Source organism: Hydra viridissima, unplaced genomic scaffold (genome assembly GCF_058129835.1).
Source record: "Hydra viridissima isolate aposymbiotic clone 2 unplaced genomic scaffold, HvirCarnegie_v1 scaffold_6, whole genome shotgun sequence".
In the NCBI taxonomy this organism is placed as follows: Eukaryota; Metazoa; Cnidaria; class Hydrozoa; order Anthoathecata; family Hydridae; genus Hydra; species Hydra viridissima.
In genome coordinates, this window is record NW_028324305.1 from 13,857,749 (window position 1) to 13,880,797 (window position 23,049).

At 28.7% G+C, this 23,049-nt stretch overlaps 3 protein-coding genes and 2 non-coding genes across 8 annotated transcripts; 3 read left to right on the top strand and 2 right to left on the bottom strand.

Moving 5' to 3' along the window:
- Window positions 1-2,953: 2,953 nt before the first annotated feature.
- Window positions 2,954-3,027, bottom strand: Trnar-ucu (transfer RNA arginine (anticodon UCU)). Its single transcript has one exon. It is a non-coding gene; the product is annotated as a tRNA-Arg (tRNA).
- Window positions 3,028-5,909: 2,882 nt separating this feature from the next.
- On the bottom strand, window positions 5,910-22,684 carry LOC145190063 (trypsin-1-like). Of its 4 annotated transcripts, none has more exons than XM_090090483.1 (6): window positions 19,775-22,684; window positions 19,521-19,652; window positions 17,905-18,078; window positions 15,646-15,828; window positions 15,212-15,532; window positions 5,910-6,465 (listed from the first exon to the last, which is right to left on the bottom strand). In XM_090090483.1, the coding sequence occupies exons 1-6, from the start codon at window positions 19,812-19,814 to the stop codon at window positions 6,344-6,346; spliced, it is 972 nt and encodes a 323-aa protein (XP_089946609.1). In that variant the 5' UTR covers window positions 19,815-22,684; the 3' UTR covers window positions 5,910-6,343. The 4 variants fall into 4 exon arrangements, with proteins under 4 accessions (XP_089946609.1, XP_089946608.1, XP_089946610.1 ...); XM_090090482.1 differs by lacking the exon at window positions 5,910-6,465 and adding an exon at window positions 9,067-12,715; XM_090090484.1 differs by lacking the exons at window positions 5,910-6,465; window positions 17,905-18,078 and adding an exon at window positions 9,067-12,715.
- LOC149887138 (uncharacterized) lies at window positions 8,925-11,303 on the top strand. The gene has a single exon (XM_090090481.1). It carries the CDS (start codon window positions 9,103-9,105, stop codon window positions 11,170-11,172), a length of 2,070 nt encoding a protein of 689 aa, XP_089946607.1. The 5' UTR covers window positions 8,925-9,102; the 3' UTR covers window positions 11,173-11,303.
- LOC149887139 (uncharacterized) lies at window positions 11,441-12,585 on the top strand. Its single transcript, XR_016453363.1, has 5 exons — window positions 11,441-11,730; window positions 11,819-11,983; window positions 12,113-12,240; window positions 12,401-12,475; window positions 12,569-12,585. It is a non-coding gene; the product is annotated as an uncharacterized LOC149887139 (transcript).
- Window positions 13,108-14,199, top strand: LOC149887140 (uncharacterized). The gene is made up of 3 exons (XM_090090463.1): window positions 13,108-13,593; window positions 13,760-13,937; window positions 14,021-14,199. Exons 1-3 carry the CDS (start codon window positions 13,351-13,353, stop codon window positions 14,197-14,199), a joined length of 600 nt encoding a protein of 199 aa, XP_089946589.1. The 5' UTR covers window positions 13,108-13,350.
- Window positions 22,685-23,049: the final 365 nt, after the last annotated feature.

Genomic DNA, 23,049 nt, shown 5'->3' on the forward strand with positions numbered 1-23,049 from the left:
TTTAGGCGCTACTCCACTTTCTCCCCCCCCCCCCCTAATTTTATAATTGATTCTGATAGAGAATTTTATGCTGATTCATAAAAATGTAAAAACATAGACCTGAAAATCAACGGAAAGGGCTCTAATTCGAAGTCAAAGTTGTAAAAAATCCCACTAAAAACCCTAATGTTCGCCATTTTGAAAATAATAAGTTAATGATCTTTTAGCTGACAAAAGCAATACATTAAAGCATGGTTTTTACGTTAAAAAAGTCGTTAAAGTATGTTTATCTTGCGCAATTTTTTGTGGCAATGAAAATAGCCGTTTTTGGATTTATTAGAGAATAAACTATATTGCAAATAATGTACTTTTGTAATAAATTTTAAAAAAGAATTCATCAGTTTTGTTTTCTAAAAGAAGAACTTTTGAAACTCAGTTCATAGTTGTTTTATCACATGTAAAATTTAGAAAATGTAACCTTCAAACCGTTTTTTTTTTAATAAAACAAAACCAGCGTACGATACAATAATAGTTATTCATCAATTTTTCTACATTCTCACATTCTACGTTCAACCTTTATTTGAAATCTTCTATTAATTTCATTTCCTTATAACACTTTCGTTACCATACTTTAAAATTATAATGATAAGGCTTATGGAAACCAGGTCTGTTTATTGCGCAATGTAACGGTAATTAATTTTCGTTAAAAATGAAAGCGTTTTGAAAAAAATGGCGAATATCAGGGTTTTTAGTGGGATTTTTTACAACTTTGACTTCGAATTAGAGCCCTTTCCGTTGATTTTCAGGTCTATGTTTTTACATTTTTATGAATCAGCATAAAATTCTCTATCAGAATCAATTATAAAATTAGGGGGGGGGGGGGGGAGAAAGTCGAGTAGCGCTCCTTATTAATGGAATATCAAATCGCCGATGGTTAAATTAAGACACTTTCCAAGTTCTTTTTAAAAAATAAGGCGAGAGTTTTGGGTTAAAGTCTGCGTCTCGGAATCTCTTTCTCGAAATGAGCCGGGAAAAGCACAACGAGACGAGAAATTTCCCGGAAAAAATAACGAGACAAAGGAAAAAACTGTCCTAGAACAAAGTTGTAAATCGGGACAATAATTTTGTCTCGAAATTTAAAAATTGTGTCCCGGATATTATCGTCTTGTCTCGTCTCGTCTCGAATAAAAAATTAACGAGACGCAGATGCTTATTTTGGTTTAAACCTACCTATTTATCTATTTAAAAAAACCAAGTTATTAAATTGTATACGGTCCGTATTCAATTTAATAACTTTTTTTTTTTAAAATAGATAAATAGGTAGGTAATGATATTTGCAAAGTATTTTTGCCTGCTTACCAATTCAACATTTACTTTTATAACATCAACGAAGGGCTGGGTAAGACAAATTTAGATTTTAAAATTTAAAAATGCAATGTTTTTTGTTTCTTCCCTTACAACTTGAGCAACTTTAATTGATTCATCGACCTTGAAAGTACAAACTTTTTCTTACAGCTAGAGGGGTTCAAGACAGTAGCATAGTAAACTTTATTAAACAATATCTCCGGAACCACTTGGAATTGAATGTTTTAAATTTCAGATTTTTTCTTATGATTTCTATCGTAGTTCTAAAAGCCATTCTAAAATACATCGTAACACGATAGATTTTTTTGTGGCTATATTGACGAGGAATTATCCTTATAAATCCTTAAAAAAATTTTATAAGAATACTCTTGTTTTTTTGTTCACATCTATGGGGTCCAATTAACCAATTAATTGGTAAAAGATGCTTTTTTCCAGAATTTCAATGCGTCTTAGAAAGTGTTGTAAACTCACAGCATTCATTAAGCACCATATAAATTTATACATATATAATTCAAAATTTACATGATTCTAGATTAATTTTATATGATTCAAAAACGGCCGAATGAAAACCATCTAAACATATATAAACATATATGACGTTTATAAATTTTAGATATACGGTATGCTTCCTTTTCAACAAAACGTTATTCAGGCACTGACTTACTCTGGTGGCTCTCAACCCTACGACGGCTACAAGGTGGGAGAGGGGCTTTCCGTTCCGTTTCTCATAATATTTTTATAATCATTCTTCACTTTAACATTAACCCAGTAGTTTTTTTGTAATTCAAAGTTGAGGAGAAAAGAAATTTGGTTAGATGAAGATTTAGAGAGGAGCAAGAGAAACGGCGGTTTATTATAATATATACATTTCACAATGTATATAATATTATAAATTTTTCTTTTAAAACGAATTTAACATTTAAACTCACGTTTAAGTCGACGCTGAATATACCATCTAAACTCGCGATAAAATGGCATTGACGTTTATAAGTGAAGTAAAAAATAAATGAAAAATTTATTTAAGTCGAAGTAGCATTTTTGACTTGGATACTTTTTTAAACTTGTATATACGCTAGTATATACGATGGTTAAATAGTATGTATATAAATAACATATATAAATATAGTATGTATGTATTAGCTAAATATTAATTAAAAACTCAACAAAAAGTTCAAAGAATTGGCATTCTCAACATTTTTTTGACTAAAATTGCGCATTTAATCATTTCTAAATATTTTCATTAAGCTATGAACCATTTCTAGCGAATCACCTGTCTTTCTCTAGAATATTTTAAGTCCTTATCTCAAGCAAATACTTTAGTGTATTAATTTTTTTTTCTCGGTGGTTTTGGCATGTGTTAAGAAAAACTTTATGTAAAAGATATTGTCATTTATAAACCATTACAATGTTTTTTTCCTATTTAAAAAGATTTTATATTTGTAAATTTAGTAATACAACAATTAACAAAAGTTTTGTAGTAGAGGGAGGTTGAAAAATTTTTTTTACATTGTTTTAACTGATTGGCTCTTACCTAGAGTGAGGCAGTATGAAAACTGATTTTCTATCCTTGGTTTAAATTTAAAAAACCGTCGTAATTTTTTTTAATGTGTACCACTGGTGGGAGTCGAACCCACAACCTTTGGATTAGAAGTCCAACGCGCTAGTCCATTGCGCTACAGCGGCTTCGAAAGTCTCTGGAATTATTTAAAAAATTATTTAGAAGTTAATTTAGAAGAAATAGTTTGCAAAAAAATAGACGATAATTCATCTGACTATTTTCTCCCGTGAACTTTGGGAAGTCAGACGAGAAAACTTTGGTTTTTGCGCTAATTCAATTTTTCATCTACCGAAACAAATATGTTCCTGCGGCTTTTCTCTGATCTTAATGAAATATCGTAAAGTTTCGGGGGGTTAATCATTGGTTGCGCCAAAATTTAGTTAATTAAATTATCAGTGCTATTTAGAAGCAGTATAACAAAAGAAAAAGATAATTTAAAGTATGCTTTTAAAAAAGGTTTGTGATTTGTTTTTAATTAAATTTTTGAAGGATTACGAAAAAGAAGCTTTAAAAGCTCTCGGCAATGGCATATTACCCCGGTCCTTAAACCTGCAAAACGTAATTATATTTCGCCATTATTCATTTTTTTAAATAACCAAAGTTTTCTCATCTGACTTCCCAAAGTTCACGGGAAAAAAAAGCCAGACGAACTATCGTCTAGCAAAAAAACAGCATTTACAACATACTTTTTTTACGAATACTCTTTTAAACAGAAAGAGTTGAACAAAATTGAGATGAAGTCAAGAAAGCATTACAGCTGCAAGAGTTTAACAAAATATGTTTTTAGAGAATTACAGTTACTAAATATTATATGAATAGACTAGATTCCTTACATCTCATCTCACTTTAGATTATGTGTAATGCAATATACATAAATGGATCGATCTTCTTTTCCTCTCATTTAGATCTGGAATCCATTGCCGCTTCCAGACGTGTTAAGAGATTGACCATAAAATACTGTATTGGCAAGTAGTATCGACATTTCTTCAAAGTATCGACATTTCTTCAAAGGTCAAAATTGCGTAACGTAATATACAGACGACCCATTAGTAAGAATCTGATCCTTACAGATGTCTCTTCATTTCTTCCATGAATTACAGTGCATACATGGGCGCCGGCAGGCAGGGGCAAGTGGGGGCAGTTGCCCCCCCCCCCTGGAAAAGCAAAACAACAAATTTTAATATTCACAAAATTTCTTTTAACTGTTAAAAGATTTTATTTCGATATCTCATCAATTTCACTCATTTATAGTTTACTCACCGTAATGTAAATGACTACAGTTTAAATGAAATATTACTATCAAATGCAATAACTTCCACGATTGCGGAAGCTTTTTTATAAAGGCATATTTTATATTTAAAAAAAAAGATGTTTGAATGAAAGTTTAAAAAAAAGTATGAAAGAAAAATAAAAAAGGAATAAATAGAAAAAAACAATAGATAAAGGAGAAGTATAGAAAACAAAAAGAAGAGAGGAAGAAAAAAAAGGAAAATAAAGGAAGTAATAATAATAATAAAAAAAAAAGAAATCGAATTACAATAACAAAGTTCTTACGCAAACAAATAAACTTCGAACTAACGAAGAAAGAATTGGATGCAATGATCAAATTTTTTAAATTATTTTTTAATGTGTCAGTTTCATTTACCTTTTTATGCTGTTGTTTTTTTGTTTGCAAAATGTTTTTTGTTTGTATTGTATTTCTATTTATTTTTTTTCCAATTTATTGTGTTATATTCATTTTAATAATACTATTACCTTGTGTTTTTTGCTAGCTAAATGTTGATTATTATAATTATATACATGGCCGCTGAGAGGGGGTGGGGGTGGGGGGTGGACGGGGAAGATTCCCGGGGCCCCGTGTGTTAACAAATTATTTTTTAAAGTAATTTTTAAAAGATTTAAATAGTTTTGACTTTTAAAAGATTTAATTAACTTTTGTTTTTAATTTTCAATGACCAGAGCACGCTTCTTTTGGTCCTGGGTATATAATTGATCATAATGAGGGCCCCTTTAGAAAAGTTCCCCGGGGCCCAAAATTTTTCTCGGCTGCTATGATTATATATATTTAATTTGATTAACTTGCATTAACCTGCTGTATTTTAATTTTTGTTTTGTTTTTTGGAATATGTCTAATTTGTATTTAATAAATCATTTAATGTTTTTTAACTAATCATTATATTATTATATAATTTTGCATTATTAGGTATAACTTAGCATTAGCATTATGAGCGTTTGTCTGGGCTTTGCATGCTGAGCGTGCATCGTGAAAAAATACGCTCCAGAAAATCTGAATTAATGGAACAAATTGTAAATAAGTTTGGTAGTGAAGGCAGACGACTACAATTTACTGAATAACAATGATTTAATTCTTGTTTTTTTATTTTTACATCTTCTTTAATTTTCTGTTGTCTCTGGTCTAATAAAATGACTTGATTAATTGATGCATTTATGTAGTTTTTGAAATAGCACTGTTGAATTTTATTTTGCCCGCCCCTTGTAAAAAATCCTGCCGGCGCCCATGAGTGCATATGTGCCTCATGATATTCAGTTAAAATAAAAACTAATAGATATCACAATTACTGAAAACTTCAATGGAACAGTTAAAAAAGAAACAGTTAAATAAGAAACAAAAGAACAGTTAAATATTCGTATTGTTTTTGGATATTTTATTTCGAGAAGAAAAAAAGGGGAGTCTTTAGAGTGTTTCTTGAAGAAATCAGATTCAAAGCTGCTTTTAACTACTCTGACAATATAGTGCACTTTTAGAATGATCAAAGCAAAAGTTTATGAGATGGTTAGAACTATTGATTATAAATCTTATATGACAGAAGTAAACAGTATTAGTTACAATTCTTATCATCGTGTAAAAACTTTGCTTCGATCTAACAATTTTTATTTCTAATGTTTTCTCAAAGAATTTTTGAACCGGTTAATTTTAATGTTAAGGAATCACGAGATTTAAAAAGGGCACCTACCCAATCGAGGATTCATAGAGAAGAAATCGTTCTAACACAACTTAATTTATTTGTAAAAAGTATCGAGTCAAAAAAAATGGTTTTGTCCTAAAGGCACAGAAATTTTTATACATGTTCCTATACCTGGAACACGCCAAAAAGCAGTAATTGTGAACCAAATCCATGAATGTCCATCTTATTAACTCCGATATCGTTATTTCTGTTAAATCCGCTTTCTTCAACAAAATCAAATACCTGTTCATAAAATATTCATCTTTTATATATTTTGTTGAGCGAGATTTTTTCAGCTTTTTCTGGATATTTAGCATGCAAATACAAAAATATTATTGCTTGTAGTGCAGTTTGTTTGCAGCCTTTGATACATATCAACCATTCATAGACTTTCCGTAATACGATATTAAGAATGCCACGTAGTTCTATTATTTCATTTTTGATGCTGATTTATGCTGATTTTATTATCAATTTTTCAGTTAAGTATTGTTTTTAGCACCCAATCTCTATATCGTACGACGTTTGTGTATAAGCCATAATAATGAGGTCTAGCACATTCAAATCCAGATGAAACAATTCCACTAGCATACCACAACCCTAAATTCAGAATTCAACTATTTTACGCACATAATCATAAGAAAAATGATAATAGCAAAAAGAATTCTATTTTCGCTTGCAGCATTTTGTGACCTTTTAACCAACAATGTTAGGTTTTTTTTTAGATTTTTAAAAAACTTTTGGACATTTTTGGACATGTCAAAAATTGATGACTTTTTGACTCAAAAAAAAAAACTTTGATTAAGGTATAGGATTAGAAAAAAAAAACTTTTCAAAGTTTGAAATGAAAGCTGAAGAAGTTATTTTGAAAGAAATTACTAAAAATGTATTAAAAACGAGGTTCCCTGTTTTAGCGTTCATGTCATGTTTTTCGCTGAAGCAAAATTCCAAATTCATTCAAAAAAATTAAAATTTCAAAAAAATTCATTCATTACAATTTCACTTTATTTCAAAGAAACTTTTTATTTTAAATTTTGCTGAATAGAAAATATGAAGTAAAAAATGAAAACTTATACAAATAATGAGCAAACTACAAAAGGAATCAACAAGACAAAGAAAAATCCCCCTATAAAAAAACAAACAGTTATTTTAAACAGTGATGAAGCAGGTGGTATTCTAATCATCAACACCAGTGTAGCTTATTTGGAATTTGGTTTCAATGTAATTTTGTTTTGTTAAAAATTAGCTGCAATTAATTAACGGGCATTTCAAACAAATATAATAAAATGGAAAAAATCTACATTTTATGATTCATAACGTAAAGCTGTAATTATTAATAAAGCATACAAATAAAGATATTATCTTTCAATTTATTATAAGACAATAACATAATCACAATAACATGGCTGTACATATTTTAGGCAAATTATGCATTGAATGTAAAATTGTTATAGTTAAAACAAAATGCCAGGACCTTCAGAAAACAATTTAGTTTAATTGAGTTTTGATAATGATAAATGTTAAAAATGGTGTACTGTTTTTAGTTGCGTATTGTCAAACGCAAATGTGTTGATTTTTATACAGTTTTTATACCAGTGACTGTGAATAGGCTTTGTTATCTGTTTTCAGTAATGTTTTGTGTATTATTTTATCGTTAACTGGCTGCCCAATCGGAAATTTTTGTGTTGCGCCTTTACTTACAACAGGCGAAGTACTGCGCCAGTATTGGCTAACCAATCGTTGGCCGGCCAGTGCAGGCAAAGCACCGATTAAAATGTTAGACAAGGCTGCGCGTGTATACGTAAAATGATCCCTTACTCCAGTGTTGGCACATAACGGATTTTTGGGCCTCGAAAAAAGAATTCGAATTCTTTTTTGCCAAAAAAAATCTTTTTTGGCACATGTGCATTAATGTGCCAGATTAATCTGTCACAATAATTATTGGCACACGATAATTAATTATGGTAATTATAAACCAGATTCACTTTTATTTAATAAAATCTGGCGTATGTTACTTGATTTTTCATCTTTGTCTTGGTAAACTGTCAGTTAAAAATAGTTTTGATTAATAAGTACTTGTTTAGAATTTTATAAAATATAAAACAAATTTTGCTATTATCATTTTTCGTTAATATACTGTTATAAGTTAAGTTATTATTAAATATATATATATATATATATATATATATATATATATATATATATATATATATATATATATATATATATATATATATATATATATATATAACAACAATTATAAATGTATTCCATAAAATAGAGTGCTCAATGTTCTTAAAAGAACAGAGCAATAAATTATTAGAAATCACTTTTTAATTTCAACATTGTGTAAAATCCCAATTTCATTTGTTTGGTGAGACTGTCAAAAAGTTAGAAGGAAATGATAAAAGTGCAGTAGAAGTATCAATGGAGTTTTACAAGCACTTGCATGCAAATTTATACCATTTATGGCAGATAATCTTTCAAAAAAACTTGAAGCAGAAGCATTATTAGATAGAGAGCATGTAGTTTCTGTTGTAGTGAGATTTTATAGTACCATAATTAGTTATTTAAAAAAGTGGGCTGATAGATTTTGTAATGAAGCAAGGAATGTAAAATATCTTATGTTAAAGGAAAAATTTCTATATGAGGATTTTAAGGAAGTGTACACATATTTTCTTAATAAAACTAAATCATTACCTATTTTTGTCATAAGTGATAATGACATTTTTGACTCTTATTGTTTTATCAAAACTTGTTTAGATATAAATCTAGAAAACTGGGAAGCTGAATCTGTTCCTATACTATTAGGATGGAAGACTGTTTTAGAAGTTATAAATAATGTCAATACTGTAGTAAAGCCTCAACTGCTGGAAATTCTTGGTGCATTTGTATTTACTGTTCCAGAAACTAATGCAGAATGAGAGAGAGAGAGAGAGAGAGAGAGAGAGATAGGCATATATATATATATATATATATATATATATATATATATATATATATATATATATATATATATATATATATATATATATATACTGTCATAATAATAATAATATATGTTATCAAATAATATATGTATTTGCTATAAAATATTTTAAAGATGGGTGTTTTTCATTTTAAAAATATAAGCTAATAGATAACCTTAAATCAATTTTACTTTTGAAAACTATTGATAAAATGTATATTTTAACATTCAGTTGTATTTAGTTATACTATTTATGGTTATTTCAAGGCATGGCTTCATATTATAGACAAAAGAAACACCGTCATTTTAAACAACAAAACCAAAATGAATTTAAAGCTTTCTATTCAGAAGAAAATTTATCTGAATATTTGGACACTGCAATTGATTCATCTATTGAAATTGATTCTTCTAGTAATTTAATAACCTATCAATCTGAAGATACTCATATTACTGTTTCTGAACACGATAACAATTTTATTTTCCAATTTGATTCATCTTTTGATTCAGAATACTTTACTCGTACATTTCCAGAGGACAGTTTTTCAGGTAATGAATCTTTTTATCAGCAATCACCTGATTTAACAGAAACCAATTGTTGTGAAAAGTTACAAAAATGGGCTGTAAACCATCGAAGCCATTTGACTGTTGAAACAATTGAAGATTTGTTAAAAATACTGAGGGCAGAAAGCATTCCTAATTTACCAAAGTCTGCAGTTACATTGTTGCAAACAAAATCAAATAAAAATATAAAGTTAATGAATAGCGTAAAAAACACAATGGGATATTTTATGTTTCTTGGTATAGAAGAAGGTTTAAATGATGTCATTACTGAGGATTATACTGATAGTGTTATTCGTTTATTATTTAATATCGATGGTTTACCATTGTTTGATGGTTCTAATCAACAATTTTGGGCTATCTTGGGACTTATTTTGCACAACGAATATAATTCACAACCATTTATCATAGCTGTTTATAGTGGGGATTCTAAACCACAAAGTGTAGATGTTTTTTTAGAAGATTTTGTCTCTAAAGCAAAATATTTAGTTTTAAATGGAGTAAATATTGGTCAAGTGACCTTTAAAATAGAGGTTGTAGGTTTTTCCTGTGACACACCTGCCAGATCATTTGTTAAAAAATGTAAAGGACATGGTGGTTATTATGCATGTGAACATTGCGAGACCAGAGGGACGACAATTAAAAAAAAAAGAGTTTATCCTAATATGAGATCTAAGCTACGAACAAAAAGTAGTTTTGAAATGAAAAGTCAAATTGAACACCATTTAGGTTCAGGTAAATCCCCATTGTTAGATATACCAGGTTTTGACCCAATTAAATCAATGTTCTTGGATTCTATGCATTTAATTTACCTTGGGGTCATGAAATGGATTATGCAGCAGTTAATTGGCACTAAAAAAGTAAACCATAAATGCAAGCTATCTGTGGAAGATATTAAATGTTTAAATTTAAAATTGAAAATCTTAGTGAATTTTATACCCAAAGAGTTTCAAAGAAAAAAGTTTATACATAATTTTGCACATTGGAAAGCCACACAATTTCGTTTTTTTTTACATTACTGTGGATCATTGGTACTACACAATATTCTGCCTAGTCAAATGTATAAACATTTTCTGCTTTTAGTTGTGGCTTGTCGAATACTTTGTGATCCTCAACTTTGCCTTCATAATGTAAACTATGCCAAAGAGTTATTGAGGAAATTCTTTGAGCTAACTCCGTCATTTTATGGCACTGGTTCACAGGTAATGAATATACACAATTTAATCCACTTAGCTGATGATGTTGAGTACACTAAGATGTCTTTATCTACAATATCTGCATTTCCTTTTGAAAACCATCTTGGTAAAATTAAACGACTAATTGGAGGAAGAAATAATACTTTGGGTCAGTTGGCTAGAAGAATATCTGAACAAAAAGCCTGTCCAAAATTAAAAAATAAAAATGCAATTAAGAAGAAAGTTCTTATAATGAACTTTAATACTATGCTTGAAGATGATGTTAATTTTGAAGATATGATATTTCAAGGAGTTACACTTAGCATTAAAAAACCAGATGACATTGTAAAAATGTGTTCTGGCCATATTTTTAAAATAACAAGAATCCGAAAAGTGCAACATAATTTCTTTTTGCAAGGTTATATATTTATGGATGTCAATGATGTTTTTCAGTATCCATGTGCCTCTTCAAAAGTTGGAATAATGAAACTTGGAAGAATATCCACAAATGAAGAAACAGTTTCTTTAGAAAATATTGTTAAAAAATGTGTTTTGTTTGAAAGCAACGATAATACATTTGCCATAACTTATCTTCATGATTCATAAAAAAATCTAAAATACATTTGTTAACTTTATATTACATTTATCAATTATTATTGTATTATACTAGACTGTTTAATGTAACATACAATACAAGTCTGTTATTTGAATTTGTCAATAGATTTATCTTATTTGAATAGTGTTATGAATATTTGAAGGCTTTAAACTATTTTATCTTTAGAATATTTTTTGTTCAGATTTACTGAACAATAACTGTTTATTTTAGTTTGAAATAATCAGTATTCAAAGTAACTGAATTACAGTATTTTGTAAAAGTAATTTTAAATTTAATTTGCTATTTTTATAAGGTATTTAATTAATATGAATCTTCAGACAAGTACAACTCATGTTGTAGTCAAGTTTGTTGAAAAAACATGGAAAAAAAGCATGGAAAGGAATGTATTGATGTTATTCCAATTTTATGGATGTATTCTAAAAAAGACAAATTATTCTGTAAATATCCATCTGAAAACGAGTATCATGCGCTTGATTCAATGAGTAAAATGTCATTAATACCAGGAGTTTTGTGGAAGAGTTTTGAAATTGTTTTAATTAAAGAAGCAAGTATGTAATTCAAATCTTTATGTAATCAATTTTAAATGCGTTTTAACTTAAATGTTGTCATATTAAAAGATATTTATTTACATGATAGAAAGCTATAAACAAGGATTGCGACGGATGATTAGGGCATGCTCTGAATTTGTAGTACAGAGCAGTAATTTTGAAGATCCAAATAGTTCAGAAGGAGAATCTGTTCCTGTTAAATTAAGCAGCTCTGAACTTAAAGCATCTTTAAAAGATATCTCTTCGTTTAAAGGTATGGTATTTTTTTATTATTGCAAACAAACATTACTTGAAATATTTTAAAAAATCGAAAGATTTATTTAACCATATAACTGTTTTTTTGTTTTTTTTTAAAATAATATCTATATCTTATCTGTTTTAGAGCGTAGTATTGAAAGCTCTGGAGATAGTGATATTTCAGAAGAGTCCTTTGTTTCCTTTAAAGTAAAGAAAAAACGATCATCATCTCGTGATGAACAATCTAATGATTCATCGTTCTCGTCCTCCAAAGTAAAGAAAATAGGGTCTTCTAAATGTAACAGAGATAAACAAAACCGTATGTTTTCTATAATAAAAAAAATCCTTATAACTAAAAATACCCCTTATTGTTGCACACACAAAAAAGCACGTTAAAGCAATTTTTATTATTCAAAAAGTTTATTATTTTCAGAAATGATAAAGAATTCCAGTATATCACATGAAGACACCAGGAAACATTTAAGCGACAATAAAACAAATAAAAAAGGTAATGCGATTTAATCCTTAGTTTACATATAAATGTTATTTTAATTTTTTAAAATAAAATCATTTCTAGATATCTATATCTTATCTGTTTTAGAGCTTAGTATTGAAAGCTCTGGAGATAGTGATATTTCAGAAGAGTCCTTTGTTTCCTTTAAAGTAAAGAAAAAACGATCATCATCTCGTGATGAACAATCTAATGATTCATCGTTCTCGTCCTCCAAAGTAAAGAAAATAGGGTCTTCTAAATGTAACAGAGAGAAACAAAACCGTATGTTTTCTTTAATAAAAAAAATCCTTATAACTAAAAATACCCCTTATTGTTGCACACACAAAAAAGCACGTCAAAGCAATTTTTATTATTCAAAAAGTTTATTATTTTCAGAAATGATAAAGTATTCCAGTATATCACATGAAGACACCAGGAAACATTTAAGCGACAATAAAACAAATAAAAAAGGTAATGCAATATAATTCTTAGTTTACATTTAAATATTATTTTAATTTTTTTTCAATGAAATCTTTTTTAGAATGTTGATCATTACTTACAAATGTAATATTTTGAAAATATTTTTTTAGATGTGATACTTAATCCAAATTATAAGTATTGTCCTACATGTGGCTCTGCAGGTTAGGATATTGTCAAAAATTTTTTACTTACAATTCTTCATTCATTGTAAAGAATTAATTTAACTTTTCACTTGAATGAGGAAATGACACTATGGAAACCTTGTTTAAACCACACAAGTGTGGAAACGGACGTTAAACATTGAGAAAAAAATTACATAATGATAATGATAATTTAATAATTAATTACTGATTTAGTTATTTAAAATGGTTGTTTTTCTTTACTAATGCAAATATAAAATATATGTTTTCATGACAGCTAAAGATGCTCCTGCGTCGAAAGCTAATCTGGAGTCTGCCAGGAGAAGCATTGAATATCGTATTAGAGAGGAAGCAAAAATCACAAGAACGTTATTTAGTCTTAACAATAACACTGTTGATATCCAAAAAATAATAACCGAACAGACGATTAACGAATTACCATTCAACCGTATAGAGAGTTTCCATGATTTTGATAACCAATTGAAGAGTGATGTAGTAATGATTCAAAAACTGGTAAACAATTTAGTATTGATTCAAAAAATGCTAGAAATATTTGTTTTAAGTCTGCTACGAAGTATTGTTTTATTAAATATTATTTTTTATTTATAATTAATGTTATATTTAATTATTTGATATTTAGTATATGAATTTTATCTATAGATTAATTTTTTTTTTTTAGAAATGCTTCATGATGTTAAATGTGAAAAGTACATTAAAACTTTCGGAAAATTTATCTTTTGTAATTCCAAAGATTATTTTACCGAATATTCAAGTGCTTTACAGTGCCTTTGGACGAGAGTCAAATGGTGTAAAAAAATTGAATTTTTCTGGCACAGAAACTTACAAATATTTGCTAGGTATATTGTCTTATTTCTAACTTTAACAAACATGAATAAATTATTATTTTATTCATTTCTTACTTAACCCTTAAAATACACAGTTTTGATGTTTATTTTAGAAGTAATAACAATCAGATTTCCTGAGATAAACGAAAAACAAATTTCTAGTCAAATAAGTCGCTGGTTTTCAGGTGCGAAGGATAGAGCTGGTGGAAAGAAAAATAGATTGCTAAATAAAAAGAGTGGTGCTGGTGTTGAAATTGAAGACGAAGTTCTATAAATTTTTTTTTTTTTAATTATACAAAAAAAAACATTGAAAAATAATACTTTTGTCTTAAAAGATTACCTTATAAAATTGATGCTATAGTGTCATGCCAGTCTTGCGCCAGTGTTAAACAGTACTGGCGCAATACTATGCCTGTTGCAAATTTTTAATTAAGGCAGTACTATGCCATTACCAGATGCCAGCTATGGTTAAGTACTGGACATTCAGTACTGGCAAAGCGTTATCATCCCATGGAAATGCCAATACAGAACCAGTACTGACTGCCAGTATTGCACCAGTATTAGACAGTACTGGCGCTGTACTGCGCCTGTTGTGAATTTTTGCTTGGGGTTGTGTGTTTTAATGGTGTTTAAATGCCAACTTAAATACCACGGGATATTATAAAAACGAAGTATTTCATGAAGAAGTTGTAAAAACAACACAACATGGTTTTTCCATGGGAAACCCATGACCCATGATTAGGAACAGGCGAAAATCACCGTAAAAAAAAAAAGAATTAAGAATTTTTGATGAGAATGTAGTATTTTGTTGCTGTGCTTTTTTTGTTTTTTTTTTTTTACCGTGAATTTCGTTTATCCCTACCCATGATGTTTCATATACCAATTGAAATAAAATGGGTTTTTTTTTCAGTTTCTTCTATGGAAATCCGTAAGGGAGAACTTTAATCTTTTCTCATTTTTTTAATTTTCAATTGTTTTGACGTTTTCGTTTTAAAACGTTTTAACGTTTTAACTGATGTTTTTTGACTTATTAGTACTTCAGAATGATAATAACTCAGTCATTTGATTAAACCAAAGCAGTTTAAAAAAAGTTAAATTATGACTTTCCTGAGTTTTTAACTGCAGCAGCGCAAGTTAACATTTTAAACTTAAATGCTGCAAAAAGCTGCAACGCACAACGGTACCATGTTATAATTTACCAATATAAATTCAAAAAAACAATAACAAATCTTAACCAGACCTTATAATAACAGTCATATTTTATTTACAACAAAAACTGAACTAACCATCTATGAAACAGGCTAAAGCTCCTCCGCTGTCATAATTGCATGAGTCAACTGTTCCATTTGAATAGCCAGCACATAGTAGATATTCATCTGAAACTGTTTGGTTGTAAGCTTCAGGCTTGTTACAAACATGATTTGGTACAATAGGTACTTTAGCCTTTTGGAGAACGTCAGGCTGCATGCCGTTGTGAGACAAGTATCCCCAGCCAATAATTCGACACGATTGGTTCGGAGAAGGAGATTTTAATTGGTCAGGTAAACATATACTTGCGCAATTGTTTCTATCATTTAGATCAATTTTCCTTTTCAACTTTAATATAGCTTAATAAATAAAAATATAAAATCAATATAGTTAAAAAAAAAACAACAGAAAATTAAAAAAATAAAAATAAAGTTTCAAACATGGGCATGCAAACAGAAAATAAAACATTTACCAATATCATTGTGTACTAATGCGAAAGAAGTATTTTTTATATCTTGAATAACTAATGTATAGTTTTCGTGCATGATTATTTTCTGCACTTCGTATGACTTTTCAGCCGGGTCTTTTACGGAAAGAAAATAATCTCCTGAATATACTTTCCAGTCTGAAATGTTTGGAGTCGTAAATATAGGATCTAAACATGTTAAGCGATGTAAGAAATTATTATACAATATCTATATTATTTGTCTATTACAAAACATAATGGCACGCACCACCATATGGCAATGGTGCGCTCCACCATCTGGCAATGGCGCGCACCATTACCTGACGAACAGTGACAGATAAAAAATACGGATTACAAAATTAGAGCTAAATTTTATTAAAAAATAATGTTAATAGAGCCAAAACTTATTGCAAAAATTATACAAACATTTTCTAGTTTAGATCTATTTCGTAACCATTTGACTAAATTTGATTAAATTCGATTAAAAATTTCCTGCTCCTGTTTTGTGTGATTTCAAACTCCGGTTAGGGAACTTTTCAATAATACAAAAAATGAGCTTAAGTTTATAAATTAGCAAAGTTGATTTTAAGAACATGTTCAACTACATTGATCCAAATCTGAACATCAAGAGTTCTACAACATTTGAATCAGACTAAAGATTATTTTTAGCAACAAGAGTCACTCAATTACACAAGCAATAAGTTTTTTTTTTGTTTTTTTTATCAGTTGTTATTAGTGGCAGACTTTTTCGTTAACCCTGCAATGTCATTGTTAAAAACAAACTATGACATCCCAAAAAAAGAAATATTTTTGAAATTTATTTTTGTATTACAGTTTGTTTCTTTTTTTATATATATACAAGAATCCAAGCAAATGGTGTAGTACTAGAAAGTTTCTTATTTTATGGGTACTTTTTTTTACAACACCAGTACTAAAAGTTTCTTAAGAGTTTCCTAAGTATCAAAAGAGAGAAAAAGTAAATAAAATGCAATTTGAAAACATGTCAACAAGTAAGATAAAATGTTTTATAGCCAACTAAAATTATTTGAATTCCATCATTATCATTCAATGTAATACAATCCTCAGGTTTGTCCCTGAACAGAACACAAATTAAGAAATATTCCTTGAACTCTAAATAAAATAAGTTTCTTGTTAAAAAAGTAACTTAGTACTAACAGTTTCTTAAGGTTTTGAGGCTTCTAGTAGTAGTTTCTTATAAAAAAAAAATAATAAAAAAAAAAAGTGTACTGTTTAAAATAAAATTTCTTAAAAAGAAGTCTTGAAATAATTAACGTCTGCCTTACTATTTAAATGGTATCTTTTTGCCAAAAACATTGGAATCATAATAGTTGTAAAAGAAATCTGATCAACGGAATAGTTCGGTGGTATAAAAGACAGGAAATAAGGGGTTCCCAAAGCATTGCATTTTTGCCACCGCAATTTTTAAAAAGTGTTCTCCAAAAAACATATTGTCGGTTTATCGATCGACAAGCATCGGGATGGTTACCTTTTTTGTGTTTAGGATTGATTTTTTTTCCTTTTGTTTAAAGGCAATTATTTAGTTTTGCGCGGCAAAACAGAGAATCTAGTTGCGTGTCGTAGTATTGCAATCCATTGTCAGCTGTTGTCAAATCGATGATTTAGCTAAAATCCTGATTTAATAGTTTCAATTTTAAAAAATTTTGTTTTTATCTTTAGGTTCAAATAAGGAAATCTATTGCATTTCACATAACATTTTTTTTATTGTCTTTCAAATAAAAAAAGGCTTTAAAGAGGATTATGGTTACAGTGACGTCAGAGATTGATAGACTGTATCTGTGATTCAAATTCCTCTTAGGATAAAAATTTATTTTACTGAGCTTTTTATTTAGCTCATGTCTGAATGAAAATCCTCAAATAAATACTCGAATTTTGTAGTTATTTCTTTGGATTAACGAAGAAATCTGAGAAGTTTACATATTTGTATTAACTTTCCATTACTTTTTTTTTTTTTAATTTTTTACCAAAGAAAGTAGCATCAAGATGTAGCACGAAAGGTTTGAAAAAAGTTTATGGGTTGAGATAAATACGCAGGTTTTGATTATCTTGCGAATCAAATAAATTATAAAATGAGAGGGGCGTGCTTTTATAATGATGATCTAACGTCAATTTATTAAAATGATAAATGTTGATAATAATACAATTTTATTATTTGTTGTTGCAAAAGCAAAAAGAATTTCAAATTAACAGTAAAAAAAAAAAAAAAGAATAAAAAAAAAAACGAACCAAAGCAGTGAGCGGCTGTCAATATATAGCTTTCAGACAAAATGGCACCTGAACACCATTGCCTTCCTTGAAATTTTAAACTAACGTGCCACGGCCATTCTCCTTCTTTACTGTTAGTTCCTCCAACAATACGTCGCATTCTTTCTTTTTTTTTAATTCCGCACATTAATTTTGCTATAATGAAATACAGTTATTTATTTCCTTTTCATATCCAGGAGAAAAAATTATTTGTAAACCGGCACGATAATCTAAAACCAAAATTACTCAAAATATCGTTGATAGAATATAATAAGGTGCTTGTTTGAGAGACACTTATTGAATTTTGAACTATTTAGGTTGGCTTTTGTTTGAGAGGAGCGCCCATTGTCATTTACGGGAGACTCGAACAAGTTTCCAAATTCGGAAACTTCATCTAGTCTTCTCGACCAAGTTTCCAAATTCGGAATTCTCGACAAAGTTGGTCAGACATTTTTTTAAAGGAAAATTTAATTTTATTGTTTACTTCATCAGTATGGACAAAGAAATTTATGGGAGGAAACTGAAATTTTGAACTTTTAACTGAAATTAAAGCAAAGTTTTTAAAATAGATCCATAAAAAACGAAGTAAATAGCTCAACTTGTACATAAATACCCTATTCTGGAATAGAGACACAAAAATTATTCCACACGCAAATGCAATTTTTTGACTTAACACCGAGATTCCTGTTTTATAGGAAGAGAACAGCCGCTGCATCAAAACTCTTATCAAACTCTTAATGAGATTTTTTTAAAAATAATGATGTGACTTATCATTTACAACGCCCTTAACTAAGTTACTGATATATCGCTTAAGTGAAATATTCATTTATAGGCATTATTGCCGAACGAAGAACTTCTCATATTTTTGAATGTGTTACTTTTAAATTTATTTTGAAAATGAAAAAATTGTTTTAAACATTTTTCATTTTTAAATCACTTTCCCAACTTTATACTTCTGTCTATGCGCCATGTTTGCCAAGTGACGTTTAAAAATGTTTACCATTCATAACCCTTATTTAGATAGGAAACAACACTTTCATCTAAACATCAAAGTGCTAAACAACAAATTTTAGTTATCTTTGTAGAGAGATCCAAAACTCTATTTGTAAAGAAACCGCAGTAAATAAGAAACTTAGAGCAACAGAAACTATTTTAATCAAAATAAAGATGGCAGCCGTGATAAGCTCAAAATAAGAACTCCCATGGTGATTTGTAATGGTCAAAAACCATATTACTCTTGGTATTTTTGTTTTATTCTAAAAATTGTTCAATTATATAAATTTTTAAAAAAATTGTTCAAAATATATGGAGCTAACACTGACATTTTTAGGTTTTCGTTGCAAAAATTTTCTTTTTTAAAGGAGAACTTAACCTTTCCGTTTAGCTCATTTCCTCCTCTTTTACACCCACTCCCCCTTAAGCTCATTTCCTCCTCTTTTACACCCACTCCCCCTTAAGCTCATTTCCTCCAATGCTGTACTCCACTTCCCTTACCAAATAAACACCCAAAGACAAGAACATGAGTTAGAATACATTAAGCGCTTTATATTGAGTATATATAAAGCGCTTTATATTGAGTATATATAAAATTGTCTTACGTTTGTTACCCCTACATCTGTCAAAACACTTTTCGATAAACACTTGAGAACCGCACGGGTTCGGCATAAACTTCTCAATCTCTTTGCACTTCTTCTTTGAACTTGAGCTTAGCGGCAAACCAAAGACACACACTATCGATTAAAACAAAGGATTTGCCAGGCAATTAAGTTTACCGTTTTTAAGTTTACCATTCAAATTAAATTTTAAATATAAAATCTTTCCTTTACATACGAAAATTAAAAAAAAAACTTACCACACAATACTAACAATTTTACTAAAACTGTGCAATTCATAATTTTATATCAGATTTATAGTACAACTGCCGCAATTCAATATCTGCACGACAAATATGTCAGAGTATTTACAAATCAATTTTATATACAGCAGAAAGCTGTTTTGCAATAAAATAAACGTCACTCGTGGCACCGTAAAATCGTCCAATTTAACAAAAATATCACGAATGTTGACCAGAAGACTCTTATAAAAATACAAAATAAACGTTTTATGGAAATAATTTTTATGAATTTTTTTAAAGCGGAAAAGTGCCACTTAAGATCATGATCATATTGGGAAACAACAGGAGTTTGAAGTAAAAACACAACCGTAACTATGAATATCACCAAAAACGTTTTTTAAAAACAGGATTTTCTTATTTTGATTGGAGTATATATAGAAATAAAAGCAAGGAAGATCTGCGCTGTGCAAGATGAAAAAAATGTAGCCAAATATAATAGAAGTAAAGTTAAACATATTGTTAAATTAAGAACCAACCGTACTATTTTTAAAAGAACCAATCGCGTTATATTTAAAAAAAAATCAAAGATGCTATATTTAAAGGAGTCAAACATACTATATTTAAAAGAATACTTTGTTAAAAAGAAATTTGGTGGAAAAGAAACGAATTTATGTAAGAAAAGCTAGATTAACGGAACGATTAAAATTAGTCCATGAGCAGTTTTGCTTAATTATAAAGACAATTACAATGATGTTGATAATGTCAAGCTAATAATTACAATACTGATGTTGATGAAGATGACAATGGTGATGACGGCGATAATGACAATAATAAAGATCAAAAAATGAAGTAAACATATCTTGCTAGTTTTCACAGCATCGCATTAGTTGTATTTATCTCACGTGACCAAAATCCGCTGAATATATGTCTTTAAAAAGACATAAAACTCAAGTTTTAAAAAATTGAAGTTAAAAACTCAATCCAAAGATTGTGTAAGTGTCATTCCATAGCGTTGTGCAGTTGTAATATTGAAGTACATTGTAAAAAGCTGTTAAATTGGAAAATATGATTAATTTAAAGTAAGATTTAATAACTAGTCACATAGAGTTACTACACTATGCCACTGGATATTTTATGTTGCATAGAAATTGTAGGTGCTTTCTCGAATCTTTAACAAAAACAATTGAAAATAGCAAAAAGCAAAAGGGTATGTTGTTATGGAGTTATTTAAGGTGTAAACCGTACCTTAAAGATGTTGTTTTCAACAACAACTCAAACTAAAGTAATAGGAAACGTGGGATGAAGAAACAGATGGAGAAGATGAGGAAGAAGGTGAAGTGGATGAAGCATGGAAAGTGAGGGAAGTTGAATGAATAACTTATTAAATGGCTACATTAAACAACAATACAAATTAAACAACTCTCCAAATTTGAAGACTCGGTCGAGTCTGGATTGTCAAATAAAAGTTGGTCAGATTTCTTGTTAAAGGAAAATTTAATTTTATCGTTAAATTCATCAGTATTGGCAATAATTCTTTAGTATTATTTATACAATTTTACAAAATTATTGAGTTTTTGTAAGTACATTTTTAAAACGACTTTTACGTCATGCTGTATTAATAGGGAGGAAAAAAATGCTGCATAAATTATTTCAACTCATGAATTTGATAAAGCTTATCAAAAATTTTTTTATTTTAAGGATTAGAAAAGTTTTATGATGTTCAGTTTATGATGTTTATTATGTTCAGACTTCTGAGTGTGAGATGATGTTCTGAGTGTGAGAATTTTGCAAATATTTACTTACAACAAGGTATTAGTTCTTTTTCACAGCTCGACTATTAACAAGTCAGCTAGAGTAAACTGCGATAAAGAAACATTAAGTTAAAATAAAAATTTAGTCTTTATTTAACAACTTATTCATTGTAAAAACTCATGCTATTGAATAACAAAAAGTAAACAACGATAATAGCAACAACAAAAAAATCCACAGCGGGACCCCCAGGAAACAGCTTAAAAATATGTATATTATGATTTTTATTGACAATTCTGTTACTAGTTTACTTATTTGGTTTTTTTCATTTCGTTTTATCATGTTAAAGAGAAGAATGATTTTTTTTTGCTGCTGTGTTTAAATTTAACACTATTTTCAAAGTAATAGATTCAATGTTAAACAAAAGATTTTTTCTAACATTTAACCAAGGATGTTTGACCAGAGAGTATATCTACAACTTTTTTTCTTTTTAATTTACCAATTTAAACAGTAGAGTTGGCTTTCAAAGCATACATATGAAAAACTTAGAAAAATCAAGCTAAGAATATATCAAACTTAGTTATTTCAAAAGTTATACCTCTAATAAACAATGTTTAAGGACTGTTAGACATCCAGTTTTGTGTTTGACATCATGGTTCCTTTATTTAGATGCTGTTTCTCTGAAGATGACAGTACAATAAAATTTCTATTTTACTCTGCTAACCCATAATGTGTGTCATGCAAGCCAGGTCACATGCTAAATAATGTGATAATGCATTATTTATTGCTTCATGTTATCTTCAAATTTTATTAAGAATGGTTTTAAGTAAGAGGAGTTTTAAAATTTTTTGATCAATAAAATTATTCTGTCTCGTAAAGAAAGATCATTTTGCATCATCTAAGTAGTAAGCTAGCTACTATCGCTTAGGTGTATCTTTGTTATTTTTCTAATATATTGTTCTTTTTTTTTTTTTAACTTTTTTTAAAAATATCAATGAAAAAAAATTCTACTTTTTAACTTTAAAAAAGTAAATAAATTAAATTTTTAAGGTATCTAGAGCTTTATTATCAAATATGATATTTAGTCAACTTTATCATCGAGTTATAGATTTAGATTAAAAAAAGTTTTCCCAAATTGAATCCATTAATGCCGAGGTTAAAATAAGTTTTTGCAAAAAAAAAAAAGATTTACCTGTTAGTAAATGTTAACTAAACGATATTCAATTTCCATATTTTAACTGAATGTTCACCAATTGAACAAAAAAGGTGAAAAAATATTGAAGTTTATAAATATATACATTAGGGTTATGACTTTTATGTGACCTCATATTCCTGAGTCATAGATAAATATTCATGAGTCATAGATCAATGAACATTTGTTTAAAACTCATTAAAGAGACATTAATTTGATTTCCTTGTTGAAAAAGTTCACACACAAATCACAAATTTGATTTTACAAAGCGTATGGATAAGGAATTGAACATTTTTACGATCGAAAAAATGAGAAATCTCATAGCTAGAATACTAAAAATTACTTGTATAGC

What these genes read in the sequence shown, in the direction of transcription:
- LOC149887138 (XM_090090481.1), top strand. Translation starts at nt 9,103, where the DNA reads ATGGCTTCATATTATAGACAAAAGAAACACCGTCATTTTAAACAACAA.
- LOC149887140 (XM_090090463.1), top strand. Translation starts at nt 13,351, where the DNA reads ATGACAGCTAAAGATGCTCCTGCGTCGAAAGCTAATCTGGAGTCTGCC. An exon ending in TAGTAATGATTCAAAAACTG is followed by an intron (nt 13,594 to 13,759) that starts GTAAACAATTTA and finishes TTTTTTTTTTAG; the next exon opens with AAATGCTTCATGATGTTAAA. An exon ending in AACTTACAAATATTTGCTAG is followed by an intron (nt 13,938 to 14,020) that starts GTATATTGTCTT and finishes TAAAATACACAG; the next exon opens with TTTTGATGTTTATTTTAGAA.
- LOC145190063 (XM_090090482.1), bottom strand. Translation starts at nt 19,814, where the DNA reads ATGAATTGCACAGTTTTAGTAAAATTGTTAGTATTGTGTG. An exon ending in CAGATGTAGGGGTAACAAAC is followed by an intron (nt 18,079 to 19,520) that starts GTAAGACAATTT and finishes ATTTCATTATAG; the next exon opens with CAAAATTAATGTGCGGAATT. An exon ending in TTTAGCCTGTTTCATAGATG is followed by an intron (nt 12,716 to 15,211) that starts GTTAGTTCAGTT and finishes TGTTACATTTAG; the next exon opens with AAGACCCTATTTTCTTTACT.